At 39.5% G+C, this 21192-nt stretch overlaps 2 protein-coding genes across 3 annotated transcripts in view; one reads left to right on the top strand and one right to left on the bottom strand.

Moving 5' to 3' along the window:
* upb1 (ureidopropionase, beta) overlaps positions 1 to 13493 on the top strand; it is a 33456-nt gene extending 19963 nt beyond the window's left edge. Inside the window, exons 6-10 of the mRNA XM_036562801.1 lie at positions 10473 to 10642; positions 10725 to 10806; positions 11313 to 11355; positions 11680 to 11834; positions 12869 to 13493. Of these exons, the coding sequence (XP_036418694.1) occupies positions 10473 to 10642; positions 10725 to 10806; positions 11313 to 11355; positions 11680 to 11834; positions 12869 to 12952 (534 nt within the window). The 3' untranslated portion in view covers positions 12953 to 13493. The remainder of the gene's footprint in view (positions 1 to 10472; positions 10643 to 10724; positions 10807 to 11312; positions 11356 to 11679; positions 11835 to 12868) is intronic.
* Positions 13186 to 21126, bottom strand: gucd1 (guanylyl cyclase domain containing 1). 2 transcript variants are annotated; one of them, XM_036562802.1, is made up of 6 exons: positions 20662 to 21126; positions 20242 to 20326; positions 18302 to 18467; positions 17934 to 18025; positions 17551 to 17792; positions 13186 to 16885 (listed from the first exon to the last, which is right to left on the bottom strand). In XM_036562802.1, exons 1-6 carry the CDS (start codon positions 20666 to 20668, stop codon positions 16794 to 16796), a joined length of 684 nt encoding a protein of 227 aa, XP_036418695.1. In that variant the 5' UTR covers positions 20669 to 21126; the 3' UTR covers positions 13186 to 16793. The 2 variants fall into 2 exon arrangements, with proteins under 2 accessions (XP_036418695.1, XP_036418696.1); XM_036562803.1 differs by having other exon boundaries at positions 20948 to 20967.
* Between the last annotated feature and the right edge of the window lie 66 nt (positions 21127 to 21192).

The following is a 21192-nucleotide window of genomic DNA, read 5'->3' as shown; positions in this document are numbered from 1 at the left end:
ATTCCTTGGATTTATTGATAATGCACTTATCCATACGGTGCAGATTCTGCACTTTTTTTGCACTGTTTTCAGTTTAGGAAGAGGGTGAAATTTAACTGCCTTCTCAAAACTATCTCGTTATCTGATTTACAGCCCTTTACAACATGTACAATGCTAAAGCATATGGTAATGTTCTAAAACCTTGTCAGAGGTGCTTGGCCCAAGTTACAGTTGCTAATCAATGTACAAAAGTTATTTCAAGATGGACAGTTGGGATTTGAGGAAACAGTTAAGTGACGGACCACCTGAACTGTGGTAAGCTAACACCAAAGCCAAAAGATGCTCATCATTTCAAGGAAAAAGTAGGCTAAAATTAAAACACAGTAACAATGACCTTTTCCTGAATTCATATTTGCATCTTATTTGCATATTTCTGAACTCGCATCTTCCTAATGATATGGACATATTCACAGCCATAGAATTTACACCTTGGATCAGTCAAAGTTTAATTCATTGATTCATCCCACATTGCAGCATTGATGATTTCTGTAAAATAAAAAAAGTATATTTCTGTATTTTTTAGGTAATTTTTATTTAATATAATCCAGTATTTTAGTAATACTCTTTCATTTCTTTTTTTAGTTTTAGTTGGAAACAAAAGTGCTAACATCTTGAAATGTTCAACAAAAAGTTATCCAATCAGGATTTTTTTCTTCCTGTGGTATCTAGGTAGAAACAGCCATGCAAGCTCTCCTGAGAGAGAAAGATCACTCTAGGCTTTCTGGAAGTCCTAGATATGTCACTGACTGTGAATACAAGTGGTAGCCTGACCAATGCATTTCAGTCAGATGTGACAGATGAAACAGTGACAGATGAAACAGTGATAGAAGTTCTTTACTGAACGGCCACAAAGTAAAAAGTATATTAATTGTTAAAGGCATTGAATAAAACATGGAGTATCTTTTACAAGCATCAAATGTCCATGTTTAATCCAGAATGAACAAAAAATGATCACATGAATTGCTGTTAGCTTTATGCTAATGTCTGACCAGAATGCCACAGAAAAGCTAGCACAAATTAGCGTTATTGTAGAGGTGCTTTTTTCCCACATTTTTGACCTTTTTTTTGCATTTGTGGTCGAACTAAAGGCCTAGCACTAATAGTCATGGTTTGCCACATATGTCTTTTTGGAAAAAAGGAAGGCACCAAACAGTAGCCTACACATGACTTAATTCTCACTTTTGCAGAAATATTTTAGTGACACTTGTGCTTATAGCCACATATATGCTAACACATACTAACAGGCATTCGTTTCAGGCCTTATTTGCAAGAAAACTTGATTTTTTATGTATGGGAGAAATTTCACCCCACATACAAATCTCTAACTTAGATTTCATATGCTGTCCCCATTTAGCAGCAACTTTAAAATCAAGTTATTTTGAATTACATTGTAAATATTCTGCCTTCCAGGCAAAGCAAAAGGCAAAATGTTTGTTTAGCCAAGACAAAATATGGAAATACGGAATATATTCCTTTAAAAAAGAGAGAGGAAGCAGAGAACCAGAATGTGTTGGAAAACATAACCAGAAATGAATGCAGACTCAGGTTAATCTGTTGTCATCCTCTTTCAGTCTCTTCAAAACAATGAGTGTGTTTACGTGCACTTAATGACCCGACTGCAGAAAATCAGATTTTGTCAGTTATCCGATCAATGCATTTACATGCACTTGAATAATTAGATAATTGGGAAACTCTAGGTCTACATGAGTCAGGCAGTAATCGGATTTCTGCTTTGCAACCAGCCAATAAACTCACAGAATAAGACGTGACATAACCGTAATGTAAAACTCAAACTTCATGCCACAGCTTTAAAAAAAAAAAAGCGCCACTTTAGCTGAAAATATGAACATATATCATCTAGAAGATGAAGAATATTTAAATCCTTCATTTCGTCAAGCATGTAGTTGGTTTCAGTGTCAAGTCAAAGTTTATCTGTATAGGATTTTTACAAAAGATATTGTCACAAAACAGCTTTACAGAAAAATCTGGGCCCAAGCCCCCTTGAGCAAGCCAATGGTAACAGTGGCAAGGAAAAACTCCCTAAGAGCAAGAGGAAAAAACCTTGAGAGGAACCAAGACTCAAAAGGGGAACCCATCCTCCTCTGGTCGACACCGGATAGCACCGGATTTTGTCGCTCCGAAAGTGTTTTGCTGCCATCTTGCAGCAACGCTGCTTGCTTATTTCCGGTACTGCCATCTGTTTTCGCACATGTGCAGACAGAGAAATCTGAAAGTAGAAAGAAGTATACATGCACTGAGAAATCTGAATACTAAGCTAAAATCTAGCTCTCTTTATTGCATTTCTTAATCAGATTTCTAGACCTTACTTCGATCTAAAAAAATCGGAGTATACTGTTTACATGACCATTTGAATAATCAGATAACTTAAGAAATCCCATTATGATCGGATTATTGAGTGCATGTAAATGACAAGCCACAATTATGGATGATACTAAAAATGCCTCACATCTGCTTAATCAGTCACTGTAGCACCTAGACCCAGTGCTAAGGCAGAAGCAGCATGTGCATTCTTCGCAGAAAAGGAGGCACAATTAAAAGTTGAACAGGGTAGTGTGGTCATGAAACAGGCCAAATGAAATGTTGTATTACAAAGACTGGCACTGCTGAGAGAAACAGCAGCCACTGAAGCACATGCAGAGGCACTGGAGGCAGCTGGAGTGAATGACGGTAAAACGACTTCCAGAAAATAATTTAATGCATTGCCAGGGACATTTGTGTCTATGCATACTACCAATTATGTGAAAGAAAAAATGAAACTGCATTCTGTCTCTCATGTTGATGCTGCAACACCCTCTATGCCTTAGCTTGATGACAGTCTCATAACTAAGGGAACCCTATGTTCTCCAGATGCCACAGTCTGCAGAAGAAAAGTTAGCTAGCTGAAGACTGCAATGTGTTTTTCGACTCTTGCCACAAAATGAGTCAGTTTCCCCCACCAACAGTCCCACACATTGTGACAGTGGCACAGGAGATTATCTTCACTGTGAGTCTCATATCCCAACACCTCAACCTCATGTCCAGCCACACTACACAAGCTCAGGGCACCAACCACGGGCACTTCAAATGACAGACAGTTCAATGATCAGCCCGATGGCTGGTACTGTTTTTGGGGTCTGCCACCTCCAGATTAGGGTGGTTTTCGACTCAAGTACCACAACATGTCCTTGAATGGTGTGCTACTTACAGGCCCAGATGTTAATATCTGCTTTGTGGGGGTCTTCATCCGTTTTAGGAAGGGGAAAGTGGCATTTATTGCTGACATTCAGCAGATGTTTTACTGTTAGGGAGAGGAGGTGAGGGAGGACCACAGGAACTTCTTGAGGTTTCTGAGGTTCAGAAATGACCTCACAAAAGACATAATCAAGTACAGGATGAAAGTGATCATACAGGGTTGGGCCCTCCTGCGAGAGCTGAACAACCACACTTGTGAATGAGATGAGCCATTACCAGAAGAGAGGCATCAGGAATGGGTGGCCTGGAGAGACTTGCATCCTCTAAAGCTATTGGGTCCGTGGCTTACATCAGAGGGATCGGTGAAGATGGGAAAATTGAAGTGGGCTTTGTCATCAGGAAGTCCTGGCTGGCTCCCCAGCCTGAGCCCACTATGGCTCATCTTAAACTATTCACTGCAGTAATGGCAGTGGAAATTGCAGCTCTCATCCTCAGTCAAATGGACCATCAACCAGATATGGTGAAGTTCTACTGTGACAGTAAGGTTTTCTTAGGCTATATTCATAGTCAGACTAGACATTAAGGTTTAGCATATCTGTCAGTTTACAAAGCCTGTATGTTCCATCTGAGCAAAACCCGGCTGACTGCACATCAAGGTCTGTCCACATATCATGTGTTGCAGACACAACATGGCTCAATGGACCAGCCTTTCTCCACCAGCGCTATGAAAGCCATAAAGCAATATCACAATGTCATTTGATGTTGTCGATTCAAACAAGGATGATGAAATATGGCCAGAAGTTGTGTCACAAAAAGTCAAGTATGCCATTTTTAGTGAAGGAGCACTTAGAGCCACAGGTCTGTGGATTCTTGGAGAGAAGAAACTTATCAGCTTCATTACCAATTATGTGTCACCTGCTGGAAACTCAAATGGCAGATCTGCCTCCTGAACGTGTCACTGTGGCTCCCCCATTTACATACACTATATTGCCAAAAGTACTCGCTCGTCTGCCTTCACACGCATATGAAATTGAGTGACATCCCATTCTTAATTTATAGGGTTTAATATGATGTCAGCCCACCCTTTGAAGCTATTCATAATTTGTCACTCCAGAGAACATGTCTCCACTGCTCTAGAGTCCAGTGGCGGCGTGCTTTACACCACTGCATTTGATGCTTTGCATTGCGCTTGGTGATGTAAGGCTTGGTTGTAGCTGCTCGGCCATGAAAACCCATTCCATGATGCTCTCTATGCATTGTTCTTGAGCTAATCTGAAGGCCACATGAAGTTTGGAGGTCTGTAGCGAATGACTCTGCAGAAAGTTGGCAACCTCTGCACACTATGTGCCTCAGCATCCGCTGACCCCGCTCTGTCATTTTACGTGGCCTACCACTTCGTGGCTGAGTTGCTGTTGTTCCCAATTGCTTCCACTTTGTTATAATACCACTGACAGTTGACTGTGGAATTTAGTAGCGAGGAAATTTCACGACTGGACTTGTTGCATAGGTGGCATCCTATCACGGTACCACGCTGAAAATTCACTGAGCTCCTGAGAGCGACCCATTCTTTCACAAATGTTTGTAGAAGCAGTCTGCATGCCTAGGTGCTTGGTTTTATACACCTGTGGCCATGGAAGTGATTCGAACACTTGAATTCAATGATTTGGATGGGTGAGTGAACACTTTTGGCAATATAGTGTATTTGGGTATGGATGTTTTCTGACCTCAGATTTGTCAGGGAGCAACAGTGTCAGAGCTGATATCTGAAGATCAAGTATATCTGAACTATCAAGGATGTGCCTGAGAGTTTAACCCTCCTCGCTCCTCTCATAGGGGAAGAGCCTAGGAAAGAATAAGCGGAGTGGCTCGCAGAATTCTCAGTTTCACACTTAAGCAGGAGAAGACTCCTCTCACTCATGATGTTCTGTGCACTGTAATGGCCAAAGTCTCTGCAATAATGAATGCAAGGCCCCTCGTTCCCATCTCCACAGGCCCTGACTCACCCTACCTGCTTACACCTGCCACGCTTTTCACCCAGAAGACTGGTGCTCCATCTCCCCAAGGAAATTTCACTGACAAAGATCTGCATGAAAGCCAATGGCAACAAGTCCATGCTCTTGCGTAGATGTTTTGGGCCAGGTGTAGAAGGGATATCTCCCCACAATCCAGAGACAAGACAGCAAAATCTCCAGAAAGGGGATGTTGTGCTGTTAAAAGATGACCATGCAGCACGTAATATGTGGCCTATACCAGTGGTTGAGTCAGTCTGTCCCAGCGCAGATGGTAAGGTGCACAAAGTGGAACTCCAGACTGTGAATCGGGTTACTTCAACAACACTGGCGAGACCAGTGTCTCAGGTCATTTTTCTTTTTGCTAGTGAGTCTCAAAGTTGAGATTGTAACATTATTTGTTAGTGGCATCACTGATGCCAGGCGGGGAGTGTTCTGCCTTCCAGGCAAAACAAAGGTGAAATGTTTGTTTAGGCAATAAAATAGTGTCACCTATTGGATACATTGACTATGTTTCTTTAGAAAAGAGAGAGGAAGTCGAGAACCAGCAAGTGTTGGCTTAGTTTAATCTGTTGACAACCTCTTTAAATCTCTTTGAAGCAATGTCTGTGAGTAAGCCTTTTTATTGATTACCTGTTTATATGAGCATATTTTTGAGAATTGAGTTGTGTTTAAGTTAAATTTGGGGATTAATTACATTAGATGTGGTTGTTAGCTTGTTCCTAGCTTTGGTGCTACCCTTTATCTTTGTCCTGGTGTTATATGCTGTTTCATTTGTGTATATTGCAAACATATAATTTACTTTGTATGTGGAAACTACATGAGTAACTTTTGTAATTTATGCCCTTCAGTTTCACTCTAAATTCACATACTCAAGGCAAATAAAGTTGGAGCAAGAAGCTTCATCCTGACTCTTCTAGCCTTTTGTGGATAGTGTTTGGCTGCTGTTTAGTTCCGGTTCTAACACCTTAACATAAACAGTACAGAAAACATGAAAGAGGAATTGGGTCCAGCAGAGTTAACTAGAAATTTCACAATTTTTGTGGTTAAAATGGTGGTTACTATTTAACTATATAACCTTGTAATAAAATAAAATTAAGTATAACAAACATGTCTGTAAGATTTGCCCAGACAGCATACTCTTTAAGCCCACCATGTAAATGATAGCTAATATTTTAAAAAACACACACACAGCTGTTTGGCTTTTTTGTAATGTTTCCCTTTTTTTCTTATCATCATTTTGATGTGTATTCAGGACAGCCAAATCTCTTAGGCACAAAAACAAATAATATAACATTAGAAAGTATTAAAGTAAGAAGTAATAAGAATTTATTTTTTTCAAAAAAGTAGTAAATATCTTGTTAGCTGGTTAGAAGAACACAGGTTTGGTTTTAGATTTCTCTTTCATCTTCTCAGATGCCTAAAACTTTTGCACACTGCTGTATATATTATAGAAAGGCCATATCTATTGTGGAATAGATTCATAGTATTTCTTCTTTTTTAATACTCTACTTTTTAAACATTTCACAAAAAATGTGCAAGTTGGCTTATATGTGGGGTTATTTGGGTCTGAATGAAGGATCAAACATCTTTTCTGTGAGAGGATTTCTCTAAGTTGCCCACTAATGTGCAAACACTCCACACCCCCCTCAAATGACCTGGGCACGAACAGATATGAGCAGATCAAGGGGAGGTGTGGGGCTGGGGCCGGGAGGCACAAGGCTAAGGTGGCTCAGGAAACAGGGCATCAGAGACCTGGGCATGGACTACTGGCACTATGCCAAAAGGTGTAATCTGGGGTGTATCATCTACCATGTACATAGGAGCTGGCACTGTCTGGAGGCACCTGGAGTGCCATCAAGTGCTATCGTTGAGAAGGTAGGTAGTGGGCCCAGTCAATGAGTAACTTGGAGAGTAAGGCATCAGTTCGAGGTCATTTTGTTGTCCCTGTGAGGCCTCTGGACGCTGACCAGTCTGAGCAGTAATAGTAGGCACTTTGACCCTTTTGACTGGTCAAAGCACTGTTTCATCTGCCTCTGCCAGCAGATAACTGAGGCTCTGATTGTATAAGAAGGTACCTGGGGTGGGAAAGGGTGAAGCCTGTTGAGAGATAGGTGGAGCGCCCAGCCTAGCATAAGGGAGGCTAGGGATATGCCTGTGGTCAAGTACTGTGTGGCCCTGTAGTGTAGCAGAATGAGGCAGATCGCCCATTTAAAGGAGCACCCTTGGGCCAGGGTGGACAGCAGAGTAGTCCGGGCCTGTCTCTCTGTAGTCAGTGTGAAAGGGCGGCCATACGAGTGGTACCTTTCACAGGTCCAGATGCAGGCCAATGGCCTACGCTCCCCCACAGAGTTCCCCTGTTCAGTTGGACTGAAGACCGCAGAGGTGAAGGCAACAGGCATCTTGACACCATTCTGCATCTGTAAAAGCACAGCCTCTAATGCTGTGGCTGATGCATCGCAGTTGAGAAAGTTGGGGCCAGAGATGTCAAAGGGAACCAACACTGGCAGCGAAGTAAGCTGCACCTTGAGGACATGCACAGCATCAGAGCTTGGCTCAGGGATGGTGGATCCCATCTGCTAACACCTCACACACTCAATAGCTTGGTACAGAGAGGACACACTTGTCAACGTTGAGTGTCGGCTCAGAGTGTCAGAGCAAAGACTCTGTTGAGTCACTCGTTGTGTATTTCAGCGGTGGACCCATGCATGACAACATCATTAAGTTAGATCACGACACCTGTGATGCCAGCCAGCAGATACCATGACCTTCTGGAAGCAGCTGGGGGCAGAGCTCAAACCAAATGACCTACAGATGTACTGAAACACACCCACATGTGTGACAAAGGCAGTGAGGTGTCTGCTACTGGGGTGGAGCACACATAAGTACACTGTAAGTACTTTTTTTTTCTGAAGTTGAGCTTTGAAAACACTGTAGAGCCATTGAACTGAGCTGTGAGTACCTCATTCACTCTGGGAGTGGTTATTTGTTAGGATCATAGCCTTATTAACTGCTTGGAGATGCATACAGACATGTAAAGCATGTCTCTATTTCAGACTTCTTCTTAGCTGCCACCAGGTTCGAAACCCAGGGTGGGGCGTCCACCAGCTCAGTGGTGCCTGCTTCTTGCAGCTGCTGCAGCTCAGTCATGATCCCATTGCGGAGACTCAGCGGGATGCCATATGGTGACTGAATGACTGGGGTAACAAATGGGGCAAGAAGCGACTTGTGGACGAGGACAGAGAGGCAGCCCCTTAAACAGTGCAGGCCATTTTTGTTGCCAAAGCATAGCAACAGTCATAATTGCAGAACTCCCTGTGTCCAGGAGGGAGAACCCCAGAGCGCAGAAGGGGTCCAAACCCAACAGGCAACATGAAAGCAAATGCAGGGTTGAACCTTGGTTCTGTAACAAACCTTCATGTGGAGGGAGCCAACTAAATCAGTTCTGGAGGTGCCATAACTAAAAAGAGCAGTGGAGGGCATGGACAGTGGCAGTGAGCTGAAAAACTGTTTGTCAGCATTCAGGAGAGACACACTGGTGCCTGTGTCCAACAGCAATGGGGTACACATAATTGAGATTAAGTGTGCATGATTTAAATGCTATTAGGCCTGATGTTAGTGTCGATAACTGTGGTTGCAGGCTGGGGGTTGTGGCTGTCCGAGCCAGCTGGAACAGAGTGACATACATAAGCAAAAATGATTCTGCTTTCCACAGCTGCAGCATGTCTGTCCACAAGCTGGGCAGGTCTGGGCTCTTGTGGTGTGAGACCTTGATTCACAGGTGCCACATGGCTGCTGAGAACATGGACGAGGATGTTGACATTGTCCCAGGCGCATGACAGTGTCCACAGAGGAGGCTGCACTCTGGCTGGGGTAGGAAGGAGCAGCGAGTGGACCTTTGAGTAGAGTGGACCTTTGTTTATAAGGTCCACTCTACTCCCAGGAAGTATAGCAGTAAGTCTGCTTTACAAACAGTGTTCATCTCAGTTAGCTCCATGGCTACAATGTGCTTTTCAAGGACTGTAGCCAGTGGGTCCATGGCGTGAGAGGCTCACCAGGCCAAGAGAGAACAACGCAAAACCCAAAACAGTGTAAATAACACAGATCCTACACATCAGGCATTATCAGCATACCTGAACACGGGGAAAATAGCAGCGCTAATAAGTTTGTGTGCAATAATAAATCATCTTAGACCTTGTGTATGTTTGGAAGCATGAGTTGCTTCATGGCAACTTAAGAGACCATGCTGGGGACCAGCCACAGTGTTCTTCTTAGAATTACAGAACTAGAGCATCACCCCACAGAAAGTGTACAAAACAATTACTCAGTGACTATGCTGTTAGATAATTGAAGTAGTTCAGCCAGTTAAAATAGACAAAATATATGTATACATGTTTATACCTAGAGGATGCATTTTCACCACTCCGTGGCATTCTGCCTTCATTGTCACCACTTCAGAACATAGACATTCTATAGCAGCAGTTACCAGTAATATCAGCTACAGCAGGAATCTAGTGGAAAAAGCATGAATACTCAGCTAGTAAAGATGTTCGTGAAGTTAGAGTTAGGGATTAGGTGAACCAAGTAACATGGTTGTTACACCCACAACCATGTTAGTTAACACACATAGAAAGAGTCTGGGCCAAGTTAGTTCATTAGCTATTTTATCTTAGTTTGGTTTAACCTATATTCACTTACTTGGCTTAAGCTAACTTGGCTTTTGGCTAAGCTGACCAAAGGGGGTTTCTTCCTGAACAGGGGCTTTGCCTAACCTGGGCTTGGTCTGCAGATGTCAGTCACAAATTATGTCTCAACGACTCATAAACAAAAGGTGGATTTCTTCAACAGGGTCGAACTGCAGCATTCTCATATTACACACATGCTGCTACAGTGATGTAATTATATTGGGGGTGATGTAGCATTGGGAGCCATGCACATGTTAATCAGTGTATAAGGTACGATTGGGATCAGTCTACCTAGACAAACACTCTTGGCCCTCCCAAAAACTCTATTAATTGGGTCACTGTACCATTTATGCTAATGTCACATCAAGAATCAACTGTAGATCATCTGTCCAATTACTTATATTCTCCTGCAATGGGAGGTCTGTATAACATGCTGCAGTAATGTGAGTGTAGTTGTAATACACTTGAATTAAAGTTCACATTCTGCACCTTTGTTTCTGAAACTATTGTTTTAAATTCACTGTGTTTTCTGTCTCCCTCTTATTAGTCGGCATATTATATGGAGGGCAACACAGGACACCGTGTCTTTCAGACACAGTTTGGAAAAATAGGTGTGAATATCTGCTTTGGCCGCCATCACCCTCTTAACTGGTTCATGTACAGCATGCATGGAGCTGAGATCATCTTCAACCCTTCAGCCACAGTGGGAGCTCTCAGGTAGGATACATACACAGTTGTCTTTCTTCCACAAAAACAGATCAAGTTACTTTGCTAAATAAGTACTGGATTTGTGTTACAGTGAACCAATGTGGTCAATTGAAGCAAGAAATGCTGCCATTGCCAACCACTGCTTCACCTGTGCCATCAACAGAGTTGGGACGGTATGTAGCTTATAATGAAGAAAACAAACATATTCAAGAAACTTTTGGCTTTTTAAGTATAGTTATATGGTAATTTTATTTTCATTCCACATAAATGATATTTGAAAAGAATGTGTGAGCCAGCTAATGGTGAGGACCAGTCTCACTCGGCCTTCAATTCACTTTGCCATCAATTTGATAACAGTAGTAGCCTTTGATATTTTGTACTTTAGAAAGTACAAAAGTTTTGGAAGAAATGTACTCTAATGTACAACATTATACAAAAACACGCAACATTGCTTTCTTGAATAAAAATTTTTGTTAGATCCTTAAGCAAAACCCTTTTTTATGTTATTTAGTTTTGAAGGACTATTAAGAAGTATGGACATTTTATGAGCCCTTTCAAGAAGGCTTCATGACACACTATCCTTCAGTTGCAAATTGTTTAGGACAGACTCTTTTATTATTGTTGTTCCAAGCTCCAAGCTTCCAAGTTTTACATTGAATGTGCTCATCTTTTCACCCAGGAATATTTCAAGAATGAGTTCACATCTGGAGATGGGAAGAAAGGTAATTATTTCCCTCAACCAAGCTGAGAATGTCACAGGGATATTGGTGTCATGTCTAGTGGTGCTAACAGATGACTAAATGCATAGCTATAAACCACTTGAGTCAGAGACAGGGATGATGGAAAAGGCAGCAGAGAGTTGTAAACGCACTAGCAGACTAGTTATGTTCATGCTCACATTCATGCACGTTTGATATGTTACTTACCGGAAGTCATAGTCATTGTTCCCGTATGTGCCTTGGAAAAGGGATTTCATGTAACTTGAAAGATTGTGTTAAACAACCGTTTATTGACAAATTATTTTATATTCCTTTCCTCTTTTGCAGGACATCATGAATTAGGCCACTTTTATGGCTCCAGCTACGTGGCTGCACCTGATGGAAGTCGATCCCCAGGTCTATCCAGAATCCATGATGGGTTACTGGTCGTTGAACTAGACTTGAACCTAAACCGGCAAATTGCAGACATGTGGAACTTCAAGGTGCGTTAGGAACACATGCTATACAGATAAATTACCATCTTGTATACATTTTCTTCTAAGTATATATTGAGAATTTTATAAAGCGTTAAAGTTTCAAATTACTTTACTAACTTTCCAAATTCAGTCTTTAGTGTTGGGATCCACCACTTGGAGCTTTTAGACATATTAAGCAAACGTCTCAGAATAAGAATGCTGAACAGGTATCAATTTATGCATTTTGCACAAGTCACATACCTAAGTTCAGTGTTCTTTCTCTATGACACCTGAAAAAAATCAGGCCTGGATCTCTAAATCTTTTCTTCAAGATTTTAGAAAGTTTAGTACAGGCATTACAACATTGACTGCATTTACATTGCACACGAAAAATACAGTCATTGTCGGATTTCAGTAATTATCTGATTATTCAAGTGGTCATGTAAACAGCATACTCAGACTTTTCAGACTACGACCATTACTAGATTTCAAGAAGTCTGATAAAGAGACCTGGATTTAACTCAGTAATCAGGTTTTTTAGCTTATGGATGGTAGAGCTGTCCCGGAAACAGCAAGCAGCATTTAACACAATACACTTTTGAAGCAATACTGAAGCCAACTACGTGCTTGATAAAATTAGCAATTTTAACATTCATCTTCTAGATAATGTATATTCATATTTACTAGTAAAGTGACTCCATGCTTTAAAAAAAAGCCAAGACAGGCAGTTTGAACTTTTGTCACGTCCTTCTTCTGGAAGCTTATTGGTGGGCTGCAGAGCAGAAATCCAATTACCAAACTCTGTTCTATTTTTAGAAAACCCAAGTGCATGTAAACATCTCGAACAAATGACTGAAAATCTGATTTTCTGCTGCTATCAGATTAAGTGCATGTAAACACACTCAACATTATCATAAATGCTGAATGAAAAGTGAAATAAAACTCTGCAGTTCAGATTCCATAAAGATTCAGGAATGTCATTAGTATTGTTTGAATACCTGTGGATGTCACAAACTTGGCCTGTATGCCCACCCTTATATAAACTACAAATCTTTCTGCAGATGACAGGGAGGTATGATACGTATGCAGAGGAACTCACCAAGGCTGTCCGAGATGACTTCAAGCCCAATATTGTTATGGAGTAAATTTATCAGGAACTGGTCCCAAGACCACAGAAAACTTCTTGGGCCCTACACCTTCACACACCCACACACAGCTTTACTGGATAGCTTTTTGTTTGTGGTGTATGAATGAACATTTTGTTGTCGGAAAAGCTGGAGTTTCTAGATGTTTATGTTTTCGCTGGTTACGCTTCAAATGATGACGGTGTTATATGTAACAATGTGGCAGCTCCAAAGAACAGACTATGCATTAGTAATTAAAATGATCATGTTTTAATGTTTTGATCATTGCACTGTTACATTTAAAAGTTTGCAACATTAACATTGAGTTCTCAAAAAAATACACAACCTGAAATTATTGAAAACAAGCTAACCCCTTCATCCATATTTTTAAAAATGTGTAGAAAACATTTATCCTTCATGAGTCAACATTAAATTAACATATAGTAAAGGAAGTGGGACACAACAGTGCAGTCATTTATTCCATGTTGTCAAAAATGTTTTTAATAAGGAAATTTGCCATTGATGAGACAACTGTCGAAATAAAGATCTGTGATAAACTCCCTCTATGGTTTTGGTACTATTTCGAAGCAATCCTATAAACCAATAAACTGCAAAACATTACCCTATTTTAATTACCCTGTTACTCTGAACTAAACACTAAACAGTCAACAAATGAGGCTACATTAACTGTGTTGTATTACACTGCCTATGAACTATACTGGTGTATAAGTGGGGACTGTGGTGTGCAGAACCACAAATTCTGCAATAAAGAATTCTTTTCTCAGCATAAATCTGTCTGTAAAAAGTCTGTTTTATACTGTACGCTATTCCTACTCTATTCCTCTTTTAGATCAAAACCCTTTTTAGATTAAACCCTTCGCAAACGCTGTACAGACAAAAACCATGATAAAATGTTAGAGTGAACAAACAAAAACTTCTGTGTTCTAGCCATCTCACACATCGACAACTTTCTGAAAACATTTTTTTGTTTCACTGTATTCATGTTCATTTGAACTTATTTCAATTCACATGCTGCTTGGCCCTCCTCATATCATAGACACTGTTCCATTGGCTGAAATCACACACAGGTTACCTTTTTCCACTGCACTGCCAAATGGTTGGCATATCCACGCAGACTAGGTTCAACATGAAACGGTTACAAACCAGGCTCAGCATGGTTTTCTAGATGCAGTTACCTACCTGTGCTCAGGGCCACAGAACTGCTCGGTGAGATGACGTAATGATATAGCTATTTGCTGACTGGTTTAATATTTATGTTGGTATTGTTCCACTGCATCCTGCATTATTTCAAAACAATCAAATAAGTTCTCTTACATGGACGCCAAATACATGAAGGCAATGCACAATTTTAAATCCACTGTTCAGTACATGATCGGTTCACATCTTCAATCTAACAACAACTATTAAATGATAAATGACACTGCTAACCAAGAGAGAGGAGTTGGATATTATTAGTTTAGCTAGAAAGCTACAAGGTGCTCTCCACCACAGTACATGTTTCTTGCTTGCCAAAGTCCTGGAGGAACCATTTGGGCAAGGTGCAGATGAAGACTGCAACAGCCCCAGGACTAATTCATTTTATCTGGGCAAGTAAAAAATAGCTACACAGAGAACTTATGGAGACAAAGCAAGCATATTTCAATAAAATAAACTTGGACTGTCCCTCAGTGATGGGAGAAATATGAAGCTTTGAAGTGATCACTTCAGAAAATCATTCACTGTTTTGAGATGTTTTAAATAGCATACATGTGCAACATCTGCAAATGCATTACGAAAACCCAAAACAAAAACATCAAGACCCAACAATTTGGATGTTAATAAGCAAAATTGAGTGCGTGGGCCTTCATGTAAAAATAATCTTTCATATTGTTAGACATTTAATGAAGTTTTTATTTTTGGACATACTGTGTAGCAGAGGTATAGACTGAATATAATATTTATATAGCTCTATGAAATAATTTAGGAATATAATAGAGAAAATAATGATAGGAAGGCTTGAATCAAAACAGCATGTCATAAGGAATCTTTGTTTTCTGAAAACATGTGATTTGGCTACTTTGATACAAGCCTTAAAGCACTATTTTGACTTCACACAACAGTGTCACAAACATTTTGAAGGATTTCAATTAATCAGTTCACTGGGGGAACAACTTGGGCAAAGCTAGCTAGCATCATTTCATATGATGACTATGAAAAGCTCAAAGCCGATTTATTTTACAGGGTGGGCGGCCATCTCAGAACAACGCAGTTGGGGTAAGTTCACTGAGGGAGATCCCTAATTTACAAATAAACAACAATTATGGAAGCAAAGAATCAAATAAGAATAATCAAATAATTTAAACAACAAGGTAATAATAATGTAATAAAATAATAACACTAAAAATTAAAATTGTAATGTTTTCAGGCTCACTGGTCAACACATCTATTTTTTTCTAAATTAGGTACATAAACGGCTAAAGGGTCTAAGAATTCATCTATTTATTAACCATTTGGTCAAGGCACACTTTGGACAGTAGCAGTTAGTTAGCCAACTAGCATCATTTCATATGAAGACTTTAACAGTCCCAAGGCTAATTTATTTCAGCTGTGGCAGTACCACGAGGGACTCTCAATGGAGTACAATAGGTAAACAAACACCCACTGCATAACACAAGGTAATAAATAAACTATTAGAAAGAGGGAAAGTCATAGTTAAATTCACAAGGGTAAACAGCTATTTAGTTAGGTAGTTTCTTATTACAACTTTATGAAATAAGGTCTTAAATAAAGAAAATGTCAAATATCATTGCAGTAGCTAACCAGTACTTCATGACAGTTATGTAAACACTGTAAGAATTGGTTTCTCAAGTGTTCTTTTGTAATTATAATGTCAGGGTGGACCGGGTTGGAAATGGGAACCACCATGATGATGATGATGATTTTTAGATGCTTTGTGGTTTGGTAATGTGACACTGCCCCCCAGTGCATTTCTGCAAGGACCTATGTGAACATCCGTGCCCAATCCATGTGTTTACAGATTTGCAGAAAAAAGTATAATTTGGCCTTTAAACCAGTTAACAGGTACATAGTTCCTGTAGGTGCTGCATTGTTGAGTACTCTTTTCCTCTTCAGTAAATGAATAGTGGGCCTTCTGCGATTGCATATCTCACATGTAAGGTAACACTACAGTTGATGTGTCATAAGCAATCACACCCACGTTTCACTACAAAAATGAGGCTGTGACAGATCTACATTTTTTCCATGTTTGTCCATAAAGAAATGGCACAATGAATCCACTTGCATTATATCTTATATGAGGTGTTCTTCGTGAGTTGGGTTTGACGAGGTCATCTCTACCTGAGTTTTTGAAAGTCTCCATCTTTCACTGGCATTAAACCATACTAATATGCCTACAAACTGAAGTGACCACACAAAGGAAATTAAAAAGAAAGTAAAGAAATTACAAAAAGAATTTAAAATACTGTTGACTTTATAATTTTACAGGTCTATAAAGAAGCCATTTCATCACAAAAGCACTATACAATACTTCAATTTTCCCTTCTTTGTCAGTAGCTAGAAGGAAATTAGAGTATACTTAGACTAATTATCTTTCAGTCTTTTCTGTCCATTGTTTCTTGTATTATAGCATTAAGCACATTTGAGCTTGTCATATGGCTTGTTTAGCACCGTGGTCTGAAGTGACTTAGCAGTACAATTCGACCGTATATTTCCTCAAAGGAGAACAAAAGCCCAAGAAGGATCATACTACCTGTTATTTTCCAGCAGTGCAGTGAGTTGCTGAGAAAACTGCAGCCCAGCCAATCAGGGCTCTCACAGTGAAAAGTCAGTCATCTTTGAAAGATCAACTGTCCTTGAAGATGAAAAGAATGTCCTCGTCTGTTCCATAGCTCATTCTTGCCTCTTCAAAATTACTAATGCTAGTGCAGCACACACCTGTCCATAAAGAGAGAGTCCATGAGTCACTGAGTCGCTCTAATTGCTATTACTTTTACTGACCAACCATAGATTGCTAAGACTTTCTCCTAGACAGCGCTGTTCTGTTGAGAAAAAAAATTGTGTAGCTAAATACACATACACACGCACACACACACACACACATTTTCTAAACCACTTATCCTTCTGGGTCGCGGGGAGTTGCTGGAGCGTATCCCAGCTGTTACTGGGCAGAAGGCAGGATAGACCCTGGACAGGTCACCAGTCCATCGCAGGGCAGACGGACAGACATATACATTCACACTCACAATCACACACACATTCACAACTAGGGGCAATTTAGCGTGTCCAATTGGCCTGACTGCATGTCTTTGGACTGTGGTAGGAAACCGCATTACCCGGAGGAAACCCACGCAGACAGGGGCAGAACATGCAAACTCCACACAGAAAGGACCCTAGTCGTCCGGCTGCAGCTAAATAATGTAGGTAAATTGTATTTTGTTTGGTGTTGTTAGAAATGTACATGTGATACATTAATTACGTAAGAAGGACTGCTACATTGAAGCTAATGGCTGTATCTTTCTAAAAAAAAAAAAAAAAGTTTACTGCTTGCTTTCCAATGAATCCATTCAGAGACTTCACTCTTACACACATGCAATACTTACGGTCAGAGTATGCAGGGTTGTTATAAAAGATGCAGCCAGTGGTACGGTTAAATCCACACACTACCACAAAGTGGCCCTGGTATTCAGGCTTCCGACAGAAACACTTCTGACCCACAGGGAGAAAGCAGCAGTACTTGACCGGAGTCGAACATAGTTCACACACCAGAACTACAGCATTGACAAGCACAATGGCCACATGACCCTGGTCCAGATGAGCCTGGATCTCCTGAACAGTCACAGTACTAAAGACAAAATACATGCGTTAGAACAATGGAATAATTACACAGAAATTATTACTGAAGAGAACATCTGGGTAGGAATCTAAACTGGAAATTGCTATAATCATGTATTGTAATGCATTCACAGGAACAAGCTCACTATACCATTTTTTCACCACTACTCCTTTGCCCTCTGCTTTCAGGAAGAGTTCATTGACTCTGTCTTCTTCTGTGTCAAAATGCTTTTTGTAGAATGACTACAAGAAAAACAAAGACAGGATCATTATTAATAGCCATTTAAGCCTGAGTCAGGCTGTAACATTTTATCATCTTTTGCATTAACATGGATGTCACAGTTTTCTGGTTGTGCAGGGTCAAAGAGCAAGTGTGTTAGCAAATTTAGCATCTGTGGGACTCAAAGACTGTAGAGAAAATGCATCTTACAAATGAACAATGTTTGTAACCAACTACAGCTATTTGATAATACATATTCACTAAATGAAAAAAAGAATTCTATGTATGCAGTTGCCTACCTGATTTCTGAAGCCCTTGTCCACTCCTAATGTCTGTGTGCAGAAGCAGTGCTTTACACCTAGCTGACACATGAGATATGCAAGGTCAATAGTCCATACGCTCTCCGTCAACTTTAGATCCCAACAGGCTCCCTGGAACTCCTCCTCACTCACTGGATGAAGATATCTGGTGAGTTTGAAAAAGAGCAACACAGTGATGTACGATAAAGCTTGCTTATGGCAAAATATTGGAGCCTAAACTAACACCAGCAATACAAGTAATAACTCTGTTTTTACTAGGAAAAACGCAATTCCAACTAGTCAAAATATAATGACTAGTAAGAATAAGAAAAAAAAAATTTACTAGTGAAACTTATATTGATATATACCAATGTTATTTTTACTAGTCAAAAATGTACTACAGATCTCTTTAACGTTATTACAGATAAACATATAACTTTTTAGTAATAACTATAAACATTACAGATCTCCCTTTTGAAAATGTCACTCACTGATATATAATTATGACTAGTAATAATCAGTGTTCTGATTAGTTATAAATTCAATTTCAGATATCTAAAGCTGACTTCTTACTAGTCAGAACCCATATTTGTAGAAGACACCATATCTGTTTTCTCTGTCACATGCTTACTGCAGATTCCTTAGACTATAATTCAATGTAAAAGTCACTCATTGGCAGGTTACTTCTACTACTATGAAGTTTGATGAATCAACTTATAAAAATGGCCTCTCACTGTGTAGGGTTACAGCCCTAGCAGATCTCTTGCCAGCATTTACCTGAATTGGCAGGATACTCTGGCTTTCAAACTGGTCTATTTATTGATATTAAAATGTATTTCTCATGGCTTGCAAAACTGTTAATACCTGCTGATGTATTTTTAGCTTATTTTGTTAAATTCTGGTTAACGTTACATTTTTTTAATTTGTTGGCTACGCAAGACATAGATTTTAACTTGAACTAGGCCAGACAAAAGGACTTCTGCAATAGCTGGTCTCAAAAATGTATTTATTTATTTTATTTTATTATGTTTATTTTACACTGATGCATCCATCAGGCAGACTTAATAAGAGGTCAGATCACAAGTTAACCTACTTTTAAAACTTTATAGTGCAGTACAACTAGATCTAAAATAAAACCTAGATAATGAAATCACAAATTGAACTCTACTTTATTTCGACTCCTAAGGCCAGTAAAGCTACTTGGCAGACCTGTTAGTTAGTTAAACTGTTGATAAATCCTCTGGTTGCTAAAATATTATTGTTGATGTTCCTGGAGCACTCCAGTCACTCCCTCTCTAATATGATTACATTTCGTACTCCGTTGAATAGGTCGAATTCTTCTTATACCCTTTATTCCTCTCCTTCTTGTGCCCTGCGCTGACTTGCTGTACACATACCACCCTTTTCCTGCCTAATAACGCTCTCATAAATATGCATGAAATCTCATAGTTGTTTATGTATTTATTAAACTATTGGATAGAGCTGAATCATAATTTTAACTAGTAAGAATTAGAATTGTAGATCTCTACAACTATATATAACATTTTAAATCTCATTAACTTCAGTGAAGACATCTGTAAAGCTATGATGACTTAGCTTATTTTTACTTATTGCTCATTTTAATGTAATTCATATACAGAGTTTAAAAAGTAGTAATTACTAGTCAACTAGTAATTACTGCATTCTGACTTATTTTTTATAGTCAAAAGAGAATTCTAGATATCGATAACTCAAGAGTAGAGATCTTTTGAGATCTGAAACTACATATACATCTAAGGCATATCAAAACTAGTCAAAACTAAATTAAAGATATGTTGAATTAGTATTTCTACTAGTGAAAATTCATTCAGTCACTTTAGGCTAAAACGAAAAATATACATGCTGAATAACTGTAACCTTACTATAAAATTTTTAAAGAAGACGTGAAGTTCGGTACTTACTTTAATACCATTCGCGAACACGCCAAACCGCAGTCCCAGTGGTAAAGCTGTCGGATAATTGGTACATTCAATAGAACGACATCATCTACAAAATGTTGGTTAAACTTGGAAACTTATATTTGTTATTTGACCTTAACCACAAAAAGCTTAACAGGTATGTGATCACAATGAAGTAGCTTTCCTCCTGTTGTTGATAGCAACTTCTGAAACTAGTTAATTTTAGCCAACTTAGTCGTTATGTCATGTTCGTCAGCAGTTCATATCAGATCAGCTAACATTACCGAAATACACTGTGTCGCTAATTCCTAATTTGACGTTACATTATCAATTCCTATTTGGCGATGGTTAGCTAACTGTCCTGAAACCAGGTACGCATACCGTTAACTTTAAATTTCAAGATCTTTATCGTAGCTAACTTACCTGTCATTATGTAACTAGCAAGTGTCTCTAACTTCCATGTAGAGTTAGCTAGTCCTTCATTCGGTCATTTACGATAACATCATTCCATTAAGTATACCGGCTTTATATGCTCAAACAGCATTTGCTTCATATGCTCAAATAGCTGTTGTGGGTTCGCTATTACTGTCTCCCTTCAGTTCACTGGGACCGTCTGTTCAGTAATCGACTCAGTGAGCGAAATATTGCCCTTCTCTGGGGAATAGCTAAATTAAATAGCGCAAAATCCCGGTTAGTAGCCGATTCTTACTTCCTTGCTCTCAACCCGACCCAAAGTACACTTCGAAAAAAACACATGCATGCGCCCCCTGCAGTAAAATACACTTACAACCAATGTATCAATTCATTTTTATCGATATGAAAATTACGTTTCTGAAAAAGAAGCTTAACAGAGTAGGAGTCTGCCTCTTCGCAAAAAAACTACATTTGCTGCGTTAATCGTGTTGGAGTATTAAAGCAAGATACTAGAAATGGAGAGAGGACGTCATTCAACAT

This window comes from Colossoma macropomum, unplaced genomic scaffold (genome assembly GCF_904425465.1).
Source record: "Colossoma macropomum unplaced genomic scaffold, Colossoma_macropomum, whole genome shotgun sequence".
NCBI lineage: Eukaryota > Metazoa > Chordata > Actinopteri > Characiformes > Serrasalmidae > Colossoma > Colossoma macropomum.
Note: the sequence above shows the minus strand (reverse complement) of the source record. Positions and strands in the feature narration are given on the sequence as shown.